Below are 23,365 nucleotides of genomic sequence, written 5' to 3'. Positions count from 1 at the left end.
TGAATAGCGTGACAGTCACATTGCTGTTATTGTTGGTTTCATTTTTTTCAGTAAAGATAGTTCATGCTCTCTTTCCTTTTCTCTGTCTTCCATTATCTTCTTTCAAAACATTGGTTTCAAGATAACAACATACTCAGAGGAAAATAATTTGGAACAATTTTTCTCTAAGTAAAATTCAATACAGAGAGTGGCTGAAAGCCCAGGCAGAAACTGCCCATTTTCTCAGCTTTCTTTACTTTCTGATTTTGTGAGTTTAAGGAATATGTGAGAACAATATCCTCTAACTTTTATGACTCATTAATGTAACTGTACATATTGAAAGGCTTATCTTGCAAACTAATCTAATAGGAATATAATTTTCTTCTTCTTCACATACAACCTTATGCCTACTATACATGGAATATAGTCTCTCCAAAACCGCTCAGGTTCATAAACAACCTCATGTAGTAACTCTGGCCAAAACATTAAACATTCTACAAAAATCAATAATTACTGCTTAAGCTACAAAGATAAATGAGTAGTTAAAAGAACTGAATGTTTTCCACAGGACCCATGTTTGATTTCTGAGATCCATATTCAACTTACAACTGTCTGTAACTCAAGTTCTTTGGTATCAGATAATCTCATCAGGTCTCTGAGGATACCAGGCATGCACATGATGCACAGACACATGTGCAGCCATAAATTCCAAACACAAAATAATAAAATTTTTGAAAAATGAATTGATTTCTATTTATTTTTCCATCTGATTAGGATGCTATTATACACTATATTTCCCAAAATTTGAGAGGATTTATAAACACACACACGCTCACACATGCACACACACACACACACACACTCACACGCACATATGCATGCACGTATGCACGTGCACACATGCACACGCACACACACATGCATGTACACACTCACGCACGTGCACACGCGCACACAGACCATTGAATAAATGAAATAGCTATTCTCCCCTAAATATAAACATCAATACACATCATTCAACTTCATGATATATGGTTAAGAGATTACTATATATAGTCTTACCTCTTGCACCTGGAACACCAGGTGGACCACTTTGTCCAGTAAGTCCCTTGTCTCCCTTTTCACCTGGGGGTCCAGGAGGCCCTTTAAAAATTACAAGTACTGATTAGAATTATAAATCATAGGTAAGTTTTTTTTAATCACAATAGTTGTATGGAAATCTAGAGAGTTATATATATAATGTAATTAAATTTTAAATAAAAATCTTAAAATCTTAAACTATGTGTTGAATAAATTGTGTTTCTTTTATAGGTAGAAGGAGTGAGTTGCAGATCACGTAGTCAAGTAGACCAATTGCAAAGTTAATGCAACATACAACATTGGAAAATGGTGCCTTAAATTAAATTAAATTTTAAGAGAGATATTTATATATGTTATTAATATTATATATAAGAAGAATTAAGAAGATATGCAGAAGGTCTTTCCATAGTAAGAGACAAGGGACAAGTGAAAAATAGCTTGGAGTAGGAAAATAAGAACAATGCCATTTACAAAAAGACTAGAAAAACAACAGACATGAGAATGTAGATCAACTTGTTGGTTAAGACTCAAGGTTTTGATTTTGGATTTTAAAAGAGTGGATTATAGATTAAAATGCACAAAGGAATTATTCAACTATCTGAAGGCTGATTAATACAGAGTTTTCTTTGCCATGCATTGTCATGTGATAATAAAAGGCAGAATAGTTATGATGTGTGCTGTATATGAGCTACAAAGATAGTAATACGGGAAATATCCCAGGAAGAACCAGATACCAGGCACAGATACCAGCCACATGGTCTCTCATTCATGCAGCTCCTTCATTTCCAGAGATAAACATTAACTTGAATTTCCTTTCAATTTAAAAATATCAATTTTATTACATATTGAGACGTCTGTAATACATAAATTTTTATTTGACAAATGTAAATATAAACAAATTGGGAACCACAGATATAAATTTGGGTAGAACATTGCATATAAAATGCATAGCCCTCAGATTCAGTTCCAGTACCAACAAATACATGAGTAGTAGAATAAATGAATTAGTAGTGAATAAGTCAAATTATACCATGTAATCCATAGGTGCCAATTTTAAGATATTTTAGATGTTAAGATTTGGACAACCTTACTTCTTACTTGTTTTAAATTAGTATATGTTAAATAAAGCTTCATCTGTTTTTTTCTAATATTTAATTTCTAATATAATTACTAATGAGGAAAATGTTAAAATCATGAAATAGAGTTTATTACCTGAGAGACAGAATGGGTCAATCCAGTTTACTTTCATTACAATTACAGTGGAAGGAGAGAGAATTATGAAGAATTCATACTAAAGGGAATTAAACTAGAAACTAGGCTGAAGCTTAGTAACTATTTGGGTTGAATCTTCAGAAAGGAGAAAAGGAGGGAGGGAGGGAGGGAGGGAGGGAGGGAGGGAGGGAGGGAGGGAGGGAGGGAGGGAAATAGAGAGAGAGAGAGAGGTAAAAATGGAAAATGTTTAGAAGCTAATCGCAGTCTTAAATCAAATTTCTCCAAAGTACAACAAATGCCTAATTCAAAAATTCAAAAGTTCCCCACCTGAAGTTCAGATTAATGAACTCACAGATATTATAGACAGACAGAAGAATGAGGATAAGGGAAACCAAAATACACAGGAATATTTTCTCCAAAATACATTAAGACCTCTTATTGTTAATTCTACACACACACACACACACACACACACACACACACACACACACACACACACATATCCTGTACAAGGTCAGCACTGAAGTGGAAAAATGACAAGTGTGTGGACATGCCTGTTATTTTCTTGTCTTCATTCCCTAAAAACCACTATACATCAACAGCATTTCCTTTTTGCTAGTTATAGTAACTAATTCTTCAGTCATTCAAAGTACACACAATGGAGACTAATACTGGGCAACTTAATCAGACAGATGGGCATACACAGATGTTTGGTATTCAGAAGCCAAATCCCCCATCAATTATTATCTTCATAAATAACCAAAATAACTATGAACGTAAAAAATGTATGGAGTAAGACAGCCAGAAAAATCAAGAACAAATAAAATTACTCAAGATCGTGCCATTGACTTGGTCTAGATGAACTTTCAACAAATTTTATACAAAAGGGACGTGATCCAGAGATGAATGACATAGATTTTAAAGGAGTAAAATTAGCTTTCTCATGAAAAGTCCAAGTAAATTCCTTTAATAAAAAGTAAGATAAATAATACAAACTAAACTCTTGGTTTGAAAACTTCCTAACGTAGAGATAGACTGCACCCTCAAAGATAGGAGGCCAAGGAGTGTGCCGTGGGGCAAAACACTTTCAGTTCCCTTTACCCTCAGTTATCTTGGAAGATGCTGACCAGCGTTAACATACATTACAGCGCATTTCAACAGCAAGGAGGGCAGGAGTAGAATGCCAGTAGGTAAAATTTCCTATCCGATTTTAGTAATTTTGAACAGATAAATCCAATAAAAATCAATCCAGATCAACTATAAAAAAGACAGAGCAAGAAAGTAAGAGACACAAATCAAGCTGTAAAAGAAAAAAAATGAGAACACAAAATTAAGTAGTAGAAATAGTTATAGGGAAAGGAGCTGTCAGATCCTATTCTTAAAGGTAAGCACGTTTACAAGACATAAACTTTAAAAATGCAGAAAGTTAAAACTGTAGAAAAATATCCACAAAGTGAATTCTAATACATAGGTATAAATGACTTATAAAAAATCAGTAAGATTCATTGGAGTTGGAGAAGAAAGTAATGTATCTATGATTACCATTTTAATTTAGTTTAAGGGGTTGGGGATTTAGCTCAGTGGTAGAGCGCTTGCCTAGCAAGCGCAAGGCCCTGGGTTGGGTCCTCAGCTCTGAAGGAAAAAAAAGACAAAAAAAAAAAAGTTTAAGATGTGTTGCTAATTAAAAGTATAGTCAGATAAGAAGAGATTTTTTTCATGCATATATAGTAATTTCTATTTTATTTTAATTTGTTTTATTTTATTTTATTTTTGAGGCAGGTTCTCACTATGAAGCCTTGTCTAGCCTCAAACTTGTGGTGACCTCCTGCCTCAGCTTTCCAGTGCTGAGTCACTGTGCCTGGCTTTGCTTTACTCATTAAGAAATTCTAGAAATTCTAGGGTGCGGTGGCTTTATCCTGCCTGACCTCATATTAAACTTTCTTCTGTGAACTTGTAGTAACAGCATCTCAGAAACCATTTACTTTAAGTGACAGAATGTCAATTACTAAATGCCTACACATGACAGACTTTTAATGTTTCATTTCCAGGACAAGGTATTTTACCTTGAATTAAGGTGATATTTTTCAGCGTCTGTGAGTGTTCCCAGTCCTTCAGTCTGAGGTCGTTGGTGATGTTGTTCAATACTTTCACTTCCTGTTTTACTTCCTGTTCCACATGCTCTTGTTCTTCTTTCACAGACTGGATTTCTGCTGATACTTTGTGCACACGTTCCTCCAACTTACTGATGTCCTATAAAACACAGTCAGCGCCACAACCTTTGTTAACACACAGTTAGGAAATATGTACATGCATAGGGCTTTGAAAATGTGATTTTTTGGGGGTTGGAGATTTAGCTCAGTGGTAGAGCGCTTGCCTAGCAAGCGCAAGGCCCTGGGTTCGGTCCCCAGCTCTGAAAAAAAGAAAAAAAGAAAAAAAAAAGAACTTGAAAATGTGATTTTTTAAAAAGCATATAGCATCGGGGAAGTGTTATAGAGTAAGAATAAGAAAGTGACTGTAAATGTTAACCTTTACTCACCTGATATAATTGTCATCCCTGAGGTTTACTGCCTGTCTGCTAACCTAGGCCTAGTCCCGGAAGCTTCTACTCTCCATACGATCTCATCTGGGCCTAGATTGTTTTCAGCCTCTGAGACTTGCTGCTGAAAAAGGTCGTCACTTTCTAGTTCTTTCTGATTCTGGGATGGTTGATTAAACTCAGCTGTTCTGACTCAATTGCCTCGCCAAACTGACTGATTCAGTCTGTCTTCTCTCTCTTGGCCTCTCCTGAATGCTCTGCTTAGCCCTATGCTAACTATGGAAATAGGTTCTAGTCTTCAGGTTCTTTCTCACTCTGACTCACTCTGTCTTCAATCGTGTCTAGCTTGTTCTCTGTGAAGCCTGTCTCTGTACCGCTATCCTGGTAAAACTGTCTCTCTCTCTCTCTCCTCTCCTCTCCTCTCCTCTCCTCTCCTCTCCTCTCCTCTCCTCTCCTCTCCTCTCCTCTCCTCTCCTCTCCTCTCCTCTCCTCTCCTCTCCTCTCCTCTCCTCTCCTCTCCTCTCCTCTCCTCTCCTCTCCTCTCCTCTCCTCTCTCTCTCTCTCTCTCTCTCTCTCTCTCTCCACTGCTGTATTGTTTTTAATTTTTTTTATTGTATATTTTTCATTTACATTTTAAATGTTATTCCCTTTCCCTGGTTCCTGTCCATAAGCCCCCTATCCCACCCCGCTACCCCTTTTTCTATAAGGATGTTCCCACTCCCCAACCACCCCCACTTCCCACCTCCCTGCCCAGAACCAAGGGCCTGCACTGCTCTCTTAAGTAGCGTTCTGTCTTGTCAGAGTTTGGCATATCCTATTCTGCCAAATCTTTCTCTGATTCATCACTTGTCTACCACTCAATTAGACATCACTTTCAATCATGTCTGCTTCCTTCTACGAATAGCTTTACCTTCATTGTTTGTGATTAAAGGTGTGTGCTAAGGGCTGAGCTGCAACACAATAGAAACAGTTGGTTTTTTTCTATAAATGACACAATCTCGGGGTTCACAGTGTGGTCAAATATCTTGCAACAAATGGGTGCTCAGAATTCTAGTTCTTTAGCTGCAAAATGTTTATTAAAATTCCTAATCAAAAATAAAATCAGTTGACTACACATCGAAGAATGCCCCTTCTCCCAAATACACAAATGTCAAATACCAAAAACTAAAAATAACATCTTGTCATAGGAGTTTTAGTATATCTAAAATGATAATCTTTTACTGTGTGATTAAATCTTTTACTGTGTGGTAAAATAGTCTTAGTTTGTAAAATTATTTACTATTAATGGAAGTTCTTAGTGATGATGATGGCACAAGAGTTGATTCAGTAAAATGTCCAACTTGCATTTTCATAATATTTTACTCTCAAATTTTATTGCCTCTGCCTTTAAGAAGCTTTTTTATTTTACTTTTTATCAATTATAAATATACTGGATACAGACACATGCCTACATACACATACATACAGAGAGTGTGTACAACTTTTTTTTCACATTTCTTTGAGATAGATAGAATATCATGTATCTCTTTGCCTTAAATCTGTTATTTAGCTAAGTGTAATCTTTCACTCCTGGTTCTTCCCCTACTTTCTCAGTGCTGGGATTCCTGATATGTACTACCATCATTAGTCCAGCTGGATATGTAGCAGAGGAGTCCCTTATCTGTCATCAGTGGGAGGGGAGGCCCTTGGTCCTGTGGAGGCTCAATGACCCAGGGTAGGGGAATGCTAGGGCACTGAGGCAGGATGGGCAGGTTGGGGAGCGCCCTCATAAAGGCAGGGGGAGGAGAGAGGGGATAGGGGTTTTGTGGAGGGAAAACTGGGAAGGGGGTTAACATTTGAGTTGTAAATAAAAAAAATATCCAATAAAAATGAAAGAAACAAATGAAACCATGTGAACAAGAGAGAAGACTATCTCAAATCCATGTCTAGCCTATCCTTGGCAGGTAATATGATGAAGCCCCATGAAATGTCCCGTTTCTTAGAAAGCATTGACTCATTCGACCTCGCATTAAGTTTGCTTATTTTCTCAGTGGGATAAGGATTCCAAGAAGAAGAGCAGCAGAAATAGAGTGCTTGACTATCCTGTGGAGAGGCCTTGATTATGATCCTCCCATCACTACGATGGGGAAATTTAAAGGCAAATAAAATAACTCCAGCAATGTGAATTAAAGCCTCATTTTATGTTCTGGGCAATCCTGTGCGTATTCACTCACATCCTGCATTGACTTCATTTCTAAGTCTTGGTGACCAGTTATCTTTAAAACACGTGCAACGCAGCTTTGGAACTTTCGCTCTCTTCAAACATGTGCCTTCTTCTGTAATTACTCCAAATTAAAAGTGTAGTCTGTACAAACTAAAAATCACTCCTTAGGTCTTCAACATAGTCTTAGGTCTTCTGGCTACAATACTTTACCTGTGTGGTATTCTATCATTTCTGCTGGAACTAGCACATTACCAAATCAAGTGAGGTTTGCCCTCCGTCTTATTCTTCATGCCACATTCTACCTGCATGGACCTCTCGTTCTGCTTCCACACAGAATAAGTGTCAGCTTTCTCATCCATTCCCTCCAACTTAATAAAAGTCTATACTCACAGCAGATATTTCATCCCTGTATTTCTATTCTTCTCTATTCTACTTTTATTTTGTTTATATTCTTCACTCCCAGAGGTGCTTCTTTAAGTACCACTTTTTAACCACCCAAATTGTTCACCTAAATAACCCAATCATATGTTATATGCTTAGATACTTATAGACAATGTAATGGATACTAATGGACAATGGAAATTCAGAATGTTTGTGAAGTAGAATATCTGAACTCCTTAAGTTCAGGTTGCCCATGATGATGTCATTGTCTTGTGGTAGCATTAATGGAGTAACATATAAATTTCAAACCTTGGGAACATCTAAACTTACAAATTGAAAATAGGTGAAACATTCTTTTTTGTTAGTCTACACTTAGTCAAAAACTTAATAGATTTTCATTAGGTAGAATATAATTAAGGGTATATTTTTGTTCTATAATTGGCATGCATTTAAGAAGATGTTTTAAGAAATTGTGTATATGGTGTGTATATAAATATGTATATATATATATGTATATATATAAATTTCTCCATCTGCAACAGATGGAGAGCACTATAGAAAACCTACAACAAATCAAAATGCAAGGTTGTGGAGTACACTTCTGAAGGATATACACTCCTGTGTTTAATGATTAGGGAATGTTGAAGGAGAAAGGGAAGAAAGATAGTAAGAGCAATTATCAAGGAGTTTGCTGTGAGATTATGTCTCTGAGAAATATCAAAAGCTATGTCCATAGAGTCTAACCAACATGACTGCTCAAATGTGGTCTGAACGTGGATGACAACAGTGAATGGGTCAAACTGGACAGAGAAAGGCACACAAGGCTTCAATCCTATACAAAGGACTATAGGTAACTGAGGAAAGCTGGGATCAGAAAAGGGAAAAACACATCAATTGGTTGTCCAGTGCTAAATGGTTAGTCTGCAAACATAAACAGGAAGCATTATAAAGACCAAAACAGCAAGGTTGTTTTTATGAACACAAATGTATACAGATATCCATGGAATTTAGTTCCAGAATGCAGCCATGCCATTGTATTCCAAAGCTTACCTCCTGTTGCTTTGCTGTAGATTCGCGGACTTTGACATTCAGTGTTTCTGTATGGACCTGGACATCAAGCAGTGTTGTATTCAGACTCTGCAAGGACTTGGAAATTGCATCCAGGGACTCCCCATGTTCCTGGACTGATGAAATCAAGGAATTTAACTGCAGAAGAAGATCATTAAGTCTTTGGTCGGTTGCCATGCTGAAGTTCTGGAAGCGGTCTGTGTCTAGAAGGCCAGCTTTTGAGTCTGAAATGCTTTGGACTCTCTCCTCCAAGGCCTTCATGCGTTCCATGGCAATTGTAAATCCCATTTCTGCTTTACTGGTGTTTTCTTTTCCAGTCAGAGTTTGCGATGTATCACTTGTGTTAGCTGAACCCACTAAGCAGTTCTTCATTTCCCAATTCACAAGCTGAGCTGAATGTTTAAATAAAAATAAATCACTTTTAGCCTATATCATTTGAGTTCATCATTCCTGTCTTTGCGCTCCCTCCTACTATAGGATGCTATATACTAGCTTAGATCAAGCATTTAGCCTTCATTGATTAGACTCAGCATGTTATTATAAACCACTTAGTCACCTCTATGATTTTTATGTTAGAATTTAATCCAGTATAGATCCGTCTTTCTGATTGCTGCTTATTAGTCTTCTTGGCCATTGTTTGCCAATTAGAGAAAATTCGACAGACTGAAACGTACTGTGCCCTACTCCATGGACTACTTACTGTTAATAGAAAATGAGTTCATGTTAAGCACCTCTTCTGAAATTATCCTGTTTGACTTATTTATATTAGAATGACAATTACAAAATCAATACACAGAATAATCAAAAGACTGATGACAGGGATTAGTAACCTGTTAAATCATCACTGAAGATACCAGAAAAATGGACACCTTAGTTAAGCAAGTTAATTTTCCTAAAATGAAATTGGAAAGATAAATTTGTTTCCTTTAAAAAATGCATTGTTCTCATTTTCTTCTGTTGTAAAATATTTAATCATAGCAGAAAACATGAAAAAATAATTGAACGTATATATTATCGGTGTTAACTAAAGTCTAATGTTTGATTGTGCATTTATTAAATCATATTTGTGTTCATTAACATTATTATTATAATAATCGGTTTTTGAGGTCGTGCTTCAATGTATAGCTTAGCTTGGCCTTGATGTAATACAGCCCACTCTAACCTCAAACTCATGATCCTTCTGTTGTAGCCTTCCCAGTCTCAGAATCACAGAATCTAGAATATCTTTTATTTTAGTGTCATAAGCACTTTTTAATTTTTAATTTAATAATTTTATTCAAAAACATTTGCTCAGTCAGTTTTCTCCCACTATGGATCTGCCAGATTTGCTTAGAAATACTGCAAATTAAGTTGGTTTCTACTTACCAACTTAGTAACTTAGTCAGTAACGCAGTCAATGTTTTGAAAAGCAGTCTTGTGATGAACGCCATCTTCAAGAATAACTAACTGTTCTGTTCAGTGAATTTTGGGGACTGTAATGAGCGGTGGAAACACGTTTGCAAATGGTTATATGTTCTCTAAATGAGCTAATTAGTCTTTCAGAATGGCATACAATGAAATAAAAATGAAGGAAAACAAAAACATTGGGCTTAAAGATAAAATTACATATGCCGTAATCGTATGAGATGAAGTAAATACTAAAATGTCTTACCACTATTCTATAATAATGTAATATCTTTGATGAAACTTAACAGATTGGAACTATGTATATATTCTTGTCCGCATGCTCCTTTTACGTTCGTATTAGTCCGAGGCATAATATTCTCTACAAATGACAACATAGAGCAGGAACAGTACATCTTCACACAGCTGAAATATTTAAATACATGGCTACATATGAATCTCCTACATTTCTTAGTTGTAACTCGTGTTACCATGTTTTGAGGAATTAAATAAGACAACAGAAATTTCTACTTAAATTTGTGTTTCCACTGGAGCAAACTGTTGATTTTGAAAGCCTCCTCCATGCTTCGCTTGTCAGTTTGATTGTTCCTGGCAGTTATCTAACCTGCCCTTGTTTAGTTTCCTTGAGCCATGTAAAAATGCTACTGGTTACAACAGTACTTGAGACTGGGTCGAATAAATATTTAGACCTCATTGCAGGCAGCTGGAATCAATAAAATTCTAATGATTATATAAATGAATATAAAAGATTATATATATAATATATAATGATTATAAAATGTTATATAAAAGAATATCTTATAGAATCCTTGTAGCCACCATCCTCAGGGAAAGCAATATCTGCTAGTTAATTATTGTTTATATTAACAAGGAATGTTATTATATGTTTTCACTTAAAATATATCTCTGTGCTTATTCTATGATTTTAGCTTATTAAATTTAGTAATGAATCAATGACAAAATTTTGGTGTGGTCTATCACAGGACCACAATTATTGTGTGTCAGCCATTCTAATTTCTCAGCCCATCAATACATTGGACATACAAGTATATTTATTGCCATAGATCACCACATTTTCTAAATTCAGAATGAGGAGCAAGTTTTTCTGCAGTCATATAGCCTGTTGAATCCATGTAAAGTTAATTGCATGTATGTTTTCAGGGCTGCCCATTTGACAGTGGACAGCCAATTGTGGTGTTCTTTCCAGGGAAGGGGCGCCTCTCTTGATCCCAGCATTACTCCATTGACTGTGGCTTTTTTAATAGGATTGAGATATATATATATATATATATATATATATACACATATATATGTATTTTCTTATATATATATGTATTCTCATATATATGTATATACACGAATATATATATATATATATTCAAGAACAATTGATGGGAAAAGAGACCACAAGTTAGAAGGAGAGCCACGATGAATATATATATGAGAAGGTTTGGAAGCAGGAAAGGGAAAGGAGAAATGCTGTAATGAATTACAATTTCAAAAATAAACAAAACTGACTGGGAAGGAAACTATTGTCTTTAACAATAAGCAACTTAAATGAATAGTACTTTTAAAACTGTTTCAAAATCATGACAAACATTGCTTCATTTAGCCTGGATTAACATTTATAGCTCTGCCTTTTAAAAGCAGTAGTGTTGGATGAGTTATTAATGTTCATGTTTCTATTTTACCATCTGTGTAAATAGAATATTAGTACTATTATTAGCATCAAGTAGATATATAAAAAAATATATAGACTATTTCCCAAGATTCAGAAGCATTTGATGTTTCAGGATTGATGTGTCATCTTATTGTCTCCAATTTGATATTGATTAATTATATTACAATTATATAACTATATAGTATAAATGTATTAATTACAATTAATAGAATATAGATTAGTATATTGTGTAATATACAAACATTCCTTCTCAAGGGAGTTATGTTTGTAAACACAGTAGTTTGTACTTTATTTTTTTAGACCCGTGCTCTATTTGCTTCACCACAGAGTTTTACTTTGAAGACAATCACTCTTGCTCTCTTGCTCTTACCCTCTTCCCCCTTTGTCCCTTCTCTCCCCATTCCCCTCGCCCCTTCTCTCCATGTGCTCATGGCCAGGTTCTACTCTTCTATTTCTCTACTTCTCTACTCTCTCTCTCATTCTCTCCCTCCCTCTCTCTCTCTCTCTCTCTCTCTCTCTCTCTCTCTCTCTCTCTCTGCCCTTCTCTGCACTACTACCCTCTTAACACTCCTCCCCATGCCCTGAATCCCATGCCCTGAATTAATTCTCATCTATACTAAAAAAAGAAAACAACCTTTATTTCATATAGTAAAATAAGTATGTTTTTCAGCATAGATAGAAGAGACCTGATTTTGTAAAAAGTTACATGAACTATGATATTCATTTGACAAGGTATACATGCTTTGACAACAAAGACATTTTATTCATTTTTAAAACACAACTTCCTGTCTCCTTAATCATTAATGAAACTAACTCCTGCTTTACTTTCTGTATCAATGGCTACCTCAAGTGCTAGAGACTTTGCTTTATAGGGCTTGCTGGGCATGCGTCATGAACCTTGTAATCCAAATTACAGCAATAACCAATTAACTGTGGGGTTTTGTTTTGTTTTATAAAATAGACTCTATTCAGGGCATGAGGAAGGTATTTAAGAGGATAGTAGGGCAGAGAAAGAGAGAGAGAGAAGTAGAGGCCAGCCATGAGCACAGGGAGAGAACTGGGGGGGGGGGGGGGAGAGAAGGGACAAAGAAGAAGAGGGTAAGACCAAGAGCAAGAAAAAGCAAGAGCTTAACTGTTTTTTAATGAGAAGCCTCCAAACATTCATATATTTAAACTTTTTTTTCCACAGTTAGTATACCTGTTTGGAAAGGATTAGAAAAAAGTCCCCAAGACCTAAAACTTACACAAAGAACTATAGGCAACTGAAAAAGCTGGGAGCAGGAGAGGTGATCATTCCCAGGGAAGAACATAACAACTCTTTTCTAGTGTCAACAGCCAATGCTGAAAAGATACACACAAATACCATTATTCAGATTGATCTGTCACTATTGTTATTATATGCATATATATGCATACATTACATGCACATATGTAACATATGTGATATGTGTGTATGTACACATATATGTATACATACATATATGTGTGTATGTATATATACATGTATATATATATAATATATACATGTGATAATAGTAGTTAAAAAGAATCCGTTAATTTGAAGGGGTGTGGGGGAGGTGTATTTAAGAGGTTTTGGAGGATGGAAACAGAGGGAAAATGTGTACAATTATTTTATAGTCTCAGAAGTAAATTTAAAAAGAATAACTGAGTCTATATTTTTACAAGTTCACATTTTTTCATCTTTTCCCAGAGAGATAGCATTCTGTGATATCTCTATTTTATATTGAAAGAAGGCAAACTTTTATGTTCTATGCAAATACCTGGGGAGCTGGTGATATTTGACTGACACTTCGTGTTTACTCTTTCGTGTTAGTAATATCTTTTCCCATCCAACATTTATATTATTCTGAGAAAGGATTTTGTATTTCAGTAACAATTTATACACATCCGTTCTATAACGTATCTTCTCATCCTGGTCCAGTCTTATGATGCTATTTTCTGTCAGGAATACTTCACATTCCTTGAGAGAGGTACCATATAGTGTGTGCCACCAGAGTAATAAAACAACTTTCCACGGACTAGCTACTTTAAATTTGAAAGTTTTATGTTCATTTTACCTCAGCTACCAATTCATATGTTGTGCCATAACTTTCAGCAGTCTACATCTATAATCTTTTGCTCTCGTATATTTTAGCTCTCTTTGAGAGTCATTGTGATCTGGTACTAAGCGTTATAAATGCATTAACAATTACCTGTTCTGAGTACATGATAGTCACAATGAGTTCTGCTTAAAATTCTGGTGAATTTGGAACAAGTATTAACTTATAAGATTGGAACATTCTATTTCCTATCTGTCCTAATAGGTACCTATGATAATTTTAGGAAGCAGAAAAAGACAGACCAGTTACTGGGCAATCCCAGAGCAATCATTTGACATGGTAATATTTCCCAAGAGCCTAGGAATTTTGAACTTGATTACAAGTCAGGAGACTATTCAGGCTTCTATCTCCCTTGATCACAGACTATCAAAGCCTACAGTCCTTGAGGTAGGTTTTGTAGGCTGTGGTTTGCATAAAAGAGATGAAATTTGCCTGAATTCTAACTGGTGTATATTTGTTGACACCAAACAAAAGCACGGCATTCAAGTATTTATTTCACACCACAGATAAGCACGGGTATATCGATGACATGTATATAACCTTGCTTATGAGGAAATGAGGAATCTATATTGTTAGAAACTTCTATTTTCTTTATTCAATACCTGTCGTCTGTTCACTGTTTGCTTTGGTTGCTATGCTTGGCTTTTTGTTTTCACTGTTTTTAATGTCTAAAACAGGAACTTTTTTTAAAAAAAGAAATATTCTCTTAGTTGACATTATGAAAATTCTATTTTTATGGATGTTTTTTCCTGGACAATCATGTTTTATTATCATGACCAAATTGCAGTGAGAGACAGCGCACAAGAGAGGTTAAGACACAGAAGTCATAGATGGAAACACATGCTCCATTACTAAGGAGCTCCGGTCTTCTAGTGTGGATAATGAAGATAATTACGGCATCTGCTGAAAGGGTAATTGTAAGGCTGTATTAAGAGGATCCACTGAAAGTTTATAGCCTAGTGCTTGGGCACAGCAAATGATGCAAAATGATAAAACAATAGCTGTGTTTTACAATTGTTAATTTCCTTAGCTTTTCTTCCTGAGTAGAATTTTTAATGTGTTTTGAGATAGTCTCTCCAGTTTCCCTTAACAAAGGAACTTTGGTTTTACATTTAAGAGCATTTTATTAGGCAGATTAGCATGCACATTCAAATGAACTTTTCCTAAGCTAGTCTCTTGATGAGCATATTGGAAAAGTATTGGGGGTGGGTAGTACAGAGAGAAAAAAAAGGATGGCAAGACCAGGGACTTTTATTATCAATTAAAATCCAATATGTCTGTTTGGGCAAGTAGCTCCGTTGATAAAAATGGTTTGCTAGCTTTTAGGTTACCCTGAGTTCAATTCCAGCACCATGTAAACTAAACGTGTTGATGCCCTAACCTCAGCAATCAGGGGTAGGGTCAGGAAGACCAAATATTCAGTCATTCTTAGGTACAAGCAAATTGAAGGCCAGCCTGGGAAAGGGGATACAACATATCCACAACAAGGACGGTAACAAAACCACCAAGGAACAATCAAACCAAACCAACCAAATAAACCAAATAACATTCATCTGAAATTGTTTATCTCCAGTTCAAACAGACTTCTTAGAGAAATATTATCCTGGAGAACATCACATTGAACCCAAGTAGCATGTCATATTGTAAAAATCCTAATGGATATTGCTGCGTTATTATTGCTCTGTGTTTTAAATGGCAGCATGTGAAACATATTCACAAGGTGTAGTGATGATGAATTTTTCACACTTGGCATGTAAAGCTTTCTGCAATACAGGCATGTTGTGTTTGGGGATAGACATTGTTAGTGTAAATTACCATACTTGTTTTCCTATTGGCAAGTACTTTGGAAAGAGTACTACTTTCTCCACATGCTTTAGAAGATGCTGGAGACATGCTAAAGAGCCATGGTTAACTTCATTCTCTTTTAGGGGAAATTTTTATTACATAACTAACGGGAATTTCAGAAGCATTGTTGCCCGTCACTAGAAGTTTACAAAACTGTGGAGTGTAATATAATTTTGAAATAGTCTGAAGCGTTATCAGCACTTTCTTTCAAACAAAACAAAAAGAGATTAGAGGAAGTTTAATATAAAAATTCAATTATACTTACATGGATCAGCAACAAACAACTGCAGTGTAAAATTCAAACTCATTAGCATTTGCAAAAGCAAGAAGAGAATGTATTCTCAGTCATGTCTAACAGTGCGTGTAGAAGGTATATGTAAAACTTTGAAAGAAGTTAACAACATCTAAATAAAGGAAAATGTGTCCTATGCATTATTTTATGTTTACTTAAAATTACAGATATGCATACACACACACACACACACACACACACACACACACATACACACACACACGTCACACATAATTTAAAAAACGATTGCCACTTGTGGGGATAATATTCCCTCTTTATCCATGATGCCTACTTAGTACTGTAAACCTAGATGACAGAACATACTACTGCCATTTCTCTACACCAATAACATTTCAAACTGCATCCTAAACACTTATTATCTATGGTCAACAGTGAGTATAACTCTCACATCTCATCAGAGAAGACCCCCCCCCACCTCCATGGACTGAGATTATTAGAGAAATCCAAAACTTTCCAAAATCTAGAGATGAAAGGACTTGGTGTACCTGTCCCGAATTGATACACTGACAACACAACCTGTACCTCTGAGGTTCAGTGAACATCACAGAAGAGAAAGACAGAAAGACGAGTCAGAGGACCAGGATATCTACTGGGAGATTTGAGGTTGTGTCTTCTATGTATGTCTGGGACCTGCTCTAATGAAATGTCAACAACGTGGTCAACTAGAAAAGACCTGGACATGATAACACCAATTGACATTTTGGTATAAATGGAATAAATCTCACAAGGCCCTACCCTGGGATGAAGAGCTACCTGTAGGCAGTTAATGGCGTCTGGTAAAGAATCAATCATCTGCAGGGATGAGTCCCCTAAGATGTTATCCAATCTCCAGAGGAGACCTAATGGACATACGTTTGAGCAACACATAATAAACCCAGGGGCAGCATTTACAAATGTGTATATCTCTAGCTATCTGTCTGCATAATAATATATAATGACCTTGAGAAAAATGGAGGGACAAGGGAGGAGTTGGAGAAAGGACAAAGAGAGAGGAGGGATGGACATAAACCCAGCCCATATTCTTTATGCCAAAAGTTTTATTTTACTCACTTATATTCTGTTTGAATTCTGTTAATATTATACAATCTGTTTCCAGTATATTGATTGATTCTTAGGAAAGTTTTGCACATGAAGTTTCTCTATGGATGTACCCTAACGCAGCTGCTATAACTCTGGTTTTACAATAAGCAAATGAATGAAGTTTCAAAATTCTGGGATACGGTACCTGTTACTATTCCAACAACAGGTATTAGTACTGCAAACACAAGGAGGTAGAGAGCGACGAGGGCAACTTTGAAGGACTTCAGTTTCTCCTGAACGGAGGAGCCATTTATAGTGTCTAAAACAAAGCAAAAGAAAACAGAACAAATCCAAGACTATTCTTAAAAACTTTGATTTAAATCTTTGTAATTGGTGCAGGAGACAAGATTCAGTGGGTAAAGTGCTTGTCACACAAGTAAGAGAACACAATTACATATGATTTTATATATGTATATGTTGCATGATTTGAATGTAATATACAATTATTTTAGTGGGACAAAATGATTTATATATTGTGTGGATAGATCAGAGAATAACAATTGTACTTATCTCTTTGGCATGCATTTACATAGAATATATATTCCTATAATGGCATGTTGACTGCAGTGGGACTATGCTCACACAAAGAAAAAGTAGTATATTATGTATTTATTGTGTGGGCATATGGGTTTCTGTGCTTGGATGCCTTCCTCCATTGCTCTCCACTCCTTACATTTGAGACAGGGTCTCTCATGGAAGATTAAAAGTACAACCCCTAACACACACAAGCTGAAATTGCCTCTATTGCAGGCTGAGTAAATGTGAGGCCTGTTTGTGTACCACATGTGTGTCTGGAGCACGTGGAAGTCAGGGGTCAGATCACCTGGAGCTGGAGTCACTGATGGTTATGAGTTGACACGAGCGTGCTAGGAACCAAACCCAGTTCCTCTGAAAGAGCCAAGTTTGCTTGACCCTGTCCCCTGCACTTCATTTTTCAGACAAGTTCTCTTACTGGACCCGGAAATCCCAGATTCAGTTACACCAACTGCCCAACACTCCCCAGGGATCTTCCTGTCTTTTCCTTTCCAAAACGGGAATTACACATATAAACCGTCACATCTGAGTTTTATCTAAGGGCTGGGATTTGAACTCATGTACATAAACTCATGCAGGATCCTTGAAGGTTTTGCTTGCTGGTTCCTCCACCTGAAACTCTTCCCTCTCCACCCAGCTTCTCAGATACGGGCATCAAGGGATAGTAGGCTGTCCTGTCACCTTAAAATGGACCAGATGGTGCTGAACATTGTTCCTCTGTGTTCTTGTCATCATCTGATTCATCTGTTGCAAGTGGTATTTTAGCTCTCAAAAAGATATGAAGAAGTGCTGGCCCTTGATAACTATGATGATGATTTTAATTGGGACCAGGGTCAGTGCAAATTAGTCTAGTGTAAATAGTGTCTTGTGGTGTGAAGTTGGTTCTGATATAATGGTTAGATCTTTATAAGAAGAGGAAAGAGCATATGATTACATAGGAAAATAATCAATCCCTTTGAAGCAGGAAGCAGAGGTGGCAGTGATGTACTTAAATGCCAGGACCACCAAGAATTGTCAGAAACCAACAGAAGCTGGGAAGAGACATGGCCTTTAAATGACCTGAGATCATTTGGACACCTTAATTTAAGACTTCTGGGACAGAGAACTGTGAGGAAAAAAGCAGACAGACAAATCTCTGCTGATTTAAGCCACCCAAACTGCTACCTGTGTCATGCTGTCATTGTCTACTTACTGTGAGGAAGGGATGCTGTCATGGAACGTGCGTCAAATTTCACAGATTCTGAGTAGCAGTCAGCGTCCTCCGGTTCAGGAGGACAGAGCCTCTGTTTCTCTATCATCTATGAAACACATGCAGAATACATGAATGCCACATGAAGTTTCTGAGGTTGGTTTTCACGGTGTTACAAGTTGATGTTTATCATTAAGATTCAATTTTAGCAAGCCAAGTGGCTAAATTAAATATGCAGATCATATAGAGCACTATATTAGTCTTTCTCATGACTTCCTATTTAAATTTTTAAAAGAACATATTTATGGAACTAGAGAGATAGATGCCAATGGGATGCCTGCTACTGAAGCGTGAATCCCTGAGTTTGAATGCCAAGCACTCCCTGAGAAGTTACAAGTGGTGAAGCCCTGGTGCTTGGAAATGGAGACAGGAGCATCTCCAGCAGTGCTCTGGCCAACTGTTATGAGTCTAGAGCATTGTGAGAGATAGAGTCTCAAAATATATGGAGCAAAGCAATAGAAGAAAATATACTGCATTGATTCTGGGTCTCCACATACAACTACACCTAAGTTCAGTTGCACCTCCCCCAGGCACTCACATGAACACAAACACACACTCACACATACACTGCAAATCCGTGGAAAACAGATTTAAAAGGTCATGTTCTTTTTTTTTTTTTTTTCCTGCTCCCAGTGTAATTTTAATTAGGTATTTTAAAGGTTCACATCTTGGCATATGTTTCTGAGACATTATATTTTTTTTTAAATTAAAAATATAATTTTATTTATTTATTTATTTATTTATTTATTTTTTTTATTAACTTGAGTATTTCTTATATACATTTCGAGTGTTATTCCCTTTCCCGGTTTCCGGGCAAACATCCCCCTCCCCCCTCCCCTTCCTTATGGGTGTTCCCCTCCCGCTTGGCATTGTTGTACTTTTGGGGTCTCGAGCCCTAAAAGGTCATGTTCTTGAGGTCTCATTGCTATCTTGTTCTCTGTAGAGAGCCGTCTGTGTTTACAGATGTGTGGCCTTTGCATGTGAGGTGGAGTCTTACCTTTCTAATAAACAAACAAACAAACAAACAAACAAAAAAATACCAAGTGACAAAAAGTAACCAGCTGGAGAGAAAGCATGCCTTTCCCTTGGAACAAGTAGTTATACATGTTTGGAACAAACATTTCCGGTGACTTTTTGGACTGAATTTATTAAATATAGCTTAGTGAGCCAGATTTCCTTGCCAAGGCGTCTGCTTATCAGTTTAGAAAGATAAAGTCACTAGATTTAAATTCACAGGAAAAAAGTAAGTTTTTTGATTATTGTCGCTTTTACTTCATTAATTAATTTATTCTTCTTTCATATACTTCTTAGCGTCTCTCCTCCCATTACCTGCCACCTACACCTCCCCTCTTGCCTGGATCAATTCTTTCTCTCCCTTCATCAAAAAGCAGATCTCTCAGGGATATCAACTGAACAGAGGATCATGAGTTACTATAAGACTAGACACATACCTGCATATGGAGGCTGGATCAAGCAATCCTGTAGGAGGAAATGGTCCCTAAACCAGGCAAAAGTTACTGTTCTTTCCTTCCCTTCCGTCATGCCATCTCTTGATCCTTTCCTCCCCTCTCCTCTTCTTTCCTTCTCTCTCCCCCACTCTTTCTGGTTGTTTTTAGGCTCTTGTATTCCACAACATAAATCTGCTTTTTTGTTATTCAAGTTCAGTCAACATTCTACTGAGCAATCTATGCTTTTATGTCTCTTGATGGGTATCAAAGGCCTTGAGTGTCTTCATAAAGAGCTCAATGGGCTACAATGTCAGACTTCCTGATACTTGAACTGAGAGGGTCAATAATTTACAATTCTAGTTGGATAGGTACTAACTCATCTATGAGAGAAGCAAAGAGTCTGGTCTGGCAGTGCACAGTCAGGTGACCACACGTGACAGCATCGCACTACAAATTCAAAAGGTAGCAAAGAGAATCTTGAAAGGTTTCAACAAAACAAAATGTTAAACATTACTTTCATACGACACAATGCATGTGATACACTAAAATATCACACAGTGCTCACTAATTCTTACACTTTTAGATTTCACCAATTTAATTATGACCAAGAATATGTCAGTGGGGAAACATTTACAAAGCACGTGCCAAGTTCCAGGCTAAATTCTAATTATGAAATAAATGAATAAATAAATAAATATAGGAGACACCGCCGGAACCTGAAAGAAACAGACCGGATAAACAGTTCTCTGCACCCAAATCCCGTGGGAGGGAGAGCTAAACCTTCAGAGAGGCAGACAAGCCTGGGAAACCAGAAGAGACTGCTCCCTGCACACACATCTCGGACGCCAGAGGAAAAAGCCAAAGACCATCTGGAACCCTGGTGCACTGAAGCTACCGGAAGGGGCGGCACAGGTCTTCCTGGTTGCTGCCGCTGCAGAGAGCCCCTGGGCAGCACCCCACAAGCGAACCTGAGCCTCGGGACCACAGGTAAGACAAATTTTCTGCTGCAAGAAAGCTGCCTGGTGAACTCAAGACACAGGCCCACAAGAACAGCTGAAGACCTGTAGAGAAGAAAAACTACACGCCGGAAAGCAGAACACACTGTCCCCATAACTGACTGAAAGAGAGGAAAACAGGTCTACAGCACTCCTGACACACAGGCTTATAGGTCAGTCTAGCCACTGTCAGAAATAGCAGAACAAAGTAACACTAGAGATAATCTGATGGCGAGAGGCAAGCGCAGGAACCCAAGCAACAGAAACCAAGACTGCATGCCATCATCGGAGCCCAATTCTCCCGCCAAAACAAACATGGAATATCCAAACACACCAGAAAAGCAAGATCTAGTTTCAAAATCATATTTGATCATGATGCTGGAGGACTTCAAGAAAGACATGAACACACTTAGGGAAACACAGGAAATCATTAATAAACAAGTAGAGGCCTACAGAGAGGAATGGCAAAAATCCCTGAAAGAATTCCAGGAAAACACAAACAAACAGATGAAGGAATTAAAAATGGAAATAGAAGCAATCAAGAAAGAACACATGGAAACAACCCTGGATATAGAAAACCAAAAGAAGAGACAAGGAGCTGTAGATACAAGCTTCACCAACAGAATACAAGAGATGGAAGAGAGAATCTCAGGAGCAGAAGATTCCATAGAAATCATTGACTCAACTGTCAAAGATAATGTAAAGCGGAAAAAGCTACTGGTCCAAAACATACAGGAAATCCAGGACTCAATGAGAAGATCAAACCTAAGGATAATAGGTATAGAAGAGAGTGAAGACTCCAAGCTCAAAGGACCAGTAAATATCTTCAACAAAATCATAGAAGAAAACTTCCCTAACCTAAAAAAAGAGATACCCATAGGCATACAAGAAGCCTACAGAACTCCAAATAGATTGGACCAGAAAAGAAACACCTCCCGTCACATAATTGTCAAAACACCAAACGCACAAAATAAAGAAAGAATATTAAAAGCAGTAAGGGAAAAAGGTCAAGTAACATATAAAGGGAGACCTATCAGAATCACACCAGACTTTTCGCCAGAAACTATGAAGGCCAGAAGATCCTGGACTGATGTCATACAGACCCTAAGAGAACACAAATGCCAGCCCAGGTTACTGTATCCAGCAAAACTCTCAATTAACATTGATGGAGAAACCAAGATATTCCATGACAAAACCAAATTTACACAATATCTTTCTACAAATCCAGCACTACAAAGGATAATAAATGGTAAAGCCCAACATAAGGAGGCAAGCTATACCCTAGAAGAAGCAAGAAACTAATCGTCTTGGCAACAAAACAAAGAGAATGAAAGCACACAAACATAACCTCACATCCAAATATGAATATAAAGGGAAACAATAATCACTATTCCTTAATATCTCTCAATATCAATGGCCTCAACTCCCCAATAAAAAGACATAGATTAACAAACTGGATACGCAACGAGGACCCTGCATTCTGCTGCCTACAGGAAACACACCTCAGAGACAAAGACAGACACTACCTCAGAGTGAAAGGCTGGAAAACAACTTTCCAAGCAAATGGTCAGAAGAAGCAAGCTGGAGTAGCCATTCTAATATCAAATAAAATCAATTTCCAACTAAAAGTCATCAAAAAAGATAAGGAAGGACACTTCATATTCATCAAAGGAAAAATCCACCAAGATGAACTCTCAATCCTAAATATCTATGCCCCAAATACAAGGGCACCTACATAAGTAAAAGAAACCTTACTAAAGCTCAAAACACACATTGCACCTCACACAATAATAGTGGGAGATTTCAACACCCCACTCTCATCAATGGACAGATCATGGAAACAGAAATTAAACAGTGATGTCGACAGACTAAGAGAAGTCATGAGCCAAATGGACTTAACGGATATTTATAGAACATTCTATCCTAAAGCAAAAGGATATACCTTCTTCTCAGCTCCTCATGGTACTTTCTCCACAATTGACCATATAATTGGTCAAAAAACGGGCCTCAACAGGTACAGAAAGATAGAAATAATCCCATGCGTGCTATCGGACCACCACGGCCTAAAACTGGTCTTCAATAACAATAAGGGAAGAATGCCCACATATACGTGGAAATTGAACAATGCTCTACTCAATGATAACCTGGTCAAGGAAGAAATAAAGAAAGAAATTAAAAACTTTTTAGAATTTAAAGAAAATGAAGATACAACATACTCAAACTTATGGGACACAATG

At 37.0% G+C, this 23,365-nt stretch overlaps 1 protein-coding gene across 3 annotated transcripts in view; it reads right to left on the bottom strand.

The window, feature by feature from the left end:
• Positions 1-23,365, bottom strand: part of Msr1 (macrophage scavenger receptor 1) — an 85,821-nt gene that overhangs the window by 50,819 nt on the left and 11,637 nt on the right. For all 3 annotated transcript variants that reach the window (XM_039094773.2, NM_001191939.2, NM_001411777.1), the window contains exons 2-6: positions 18,629-18,734; positions 17,048-17,161; positions 8,442-8,851; positions 4,335-4,521; positions 1,042-1,122 (exon numbers count right to left, since the gene is read on the bottom strand). In XM_039094773.2, the coding sequence (XP_038950701.1) occupies positions 1,042-1,122; positions 4,335-4,521; positions 8,442-8,851; positions 17,048-17,161; positions 18,629-18,734 (898 nt within the window). The remainder of the gene's footprint in view (positions 1-1,041; positions 1,123-4,334; positions 4,522-8,441; positions 8,852-17,047; positions 17,162-18,628; positions 18,735-23,365) is intronic.

Source organism: Rattus norvegicus, chromosome 16 (genome assembly GCF_036323735.1).
Source record: "Rattus norvegicus strain BN/NHsdMcwi chromosome 16, GRCr8, whole genome shotgun sequence".
NCBI classification, from domain to species: Eukaryota; Metazoa; Chordata; class Mammalia; order Rodentia; family Muridae; genus Rattus; species Rattus norvegicus.
This window is presented reverse-complemented; position numbering and strand designations above follow the sequence as displayed.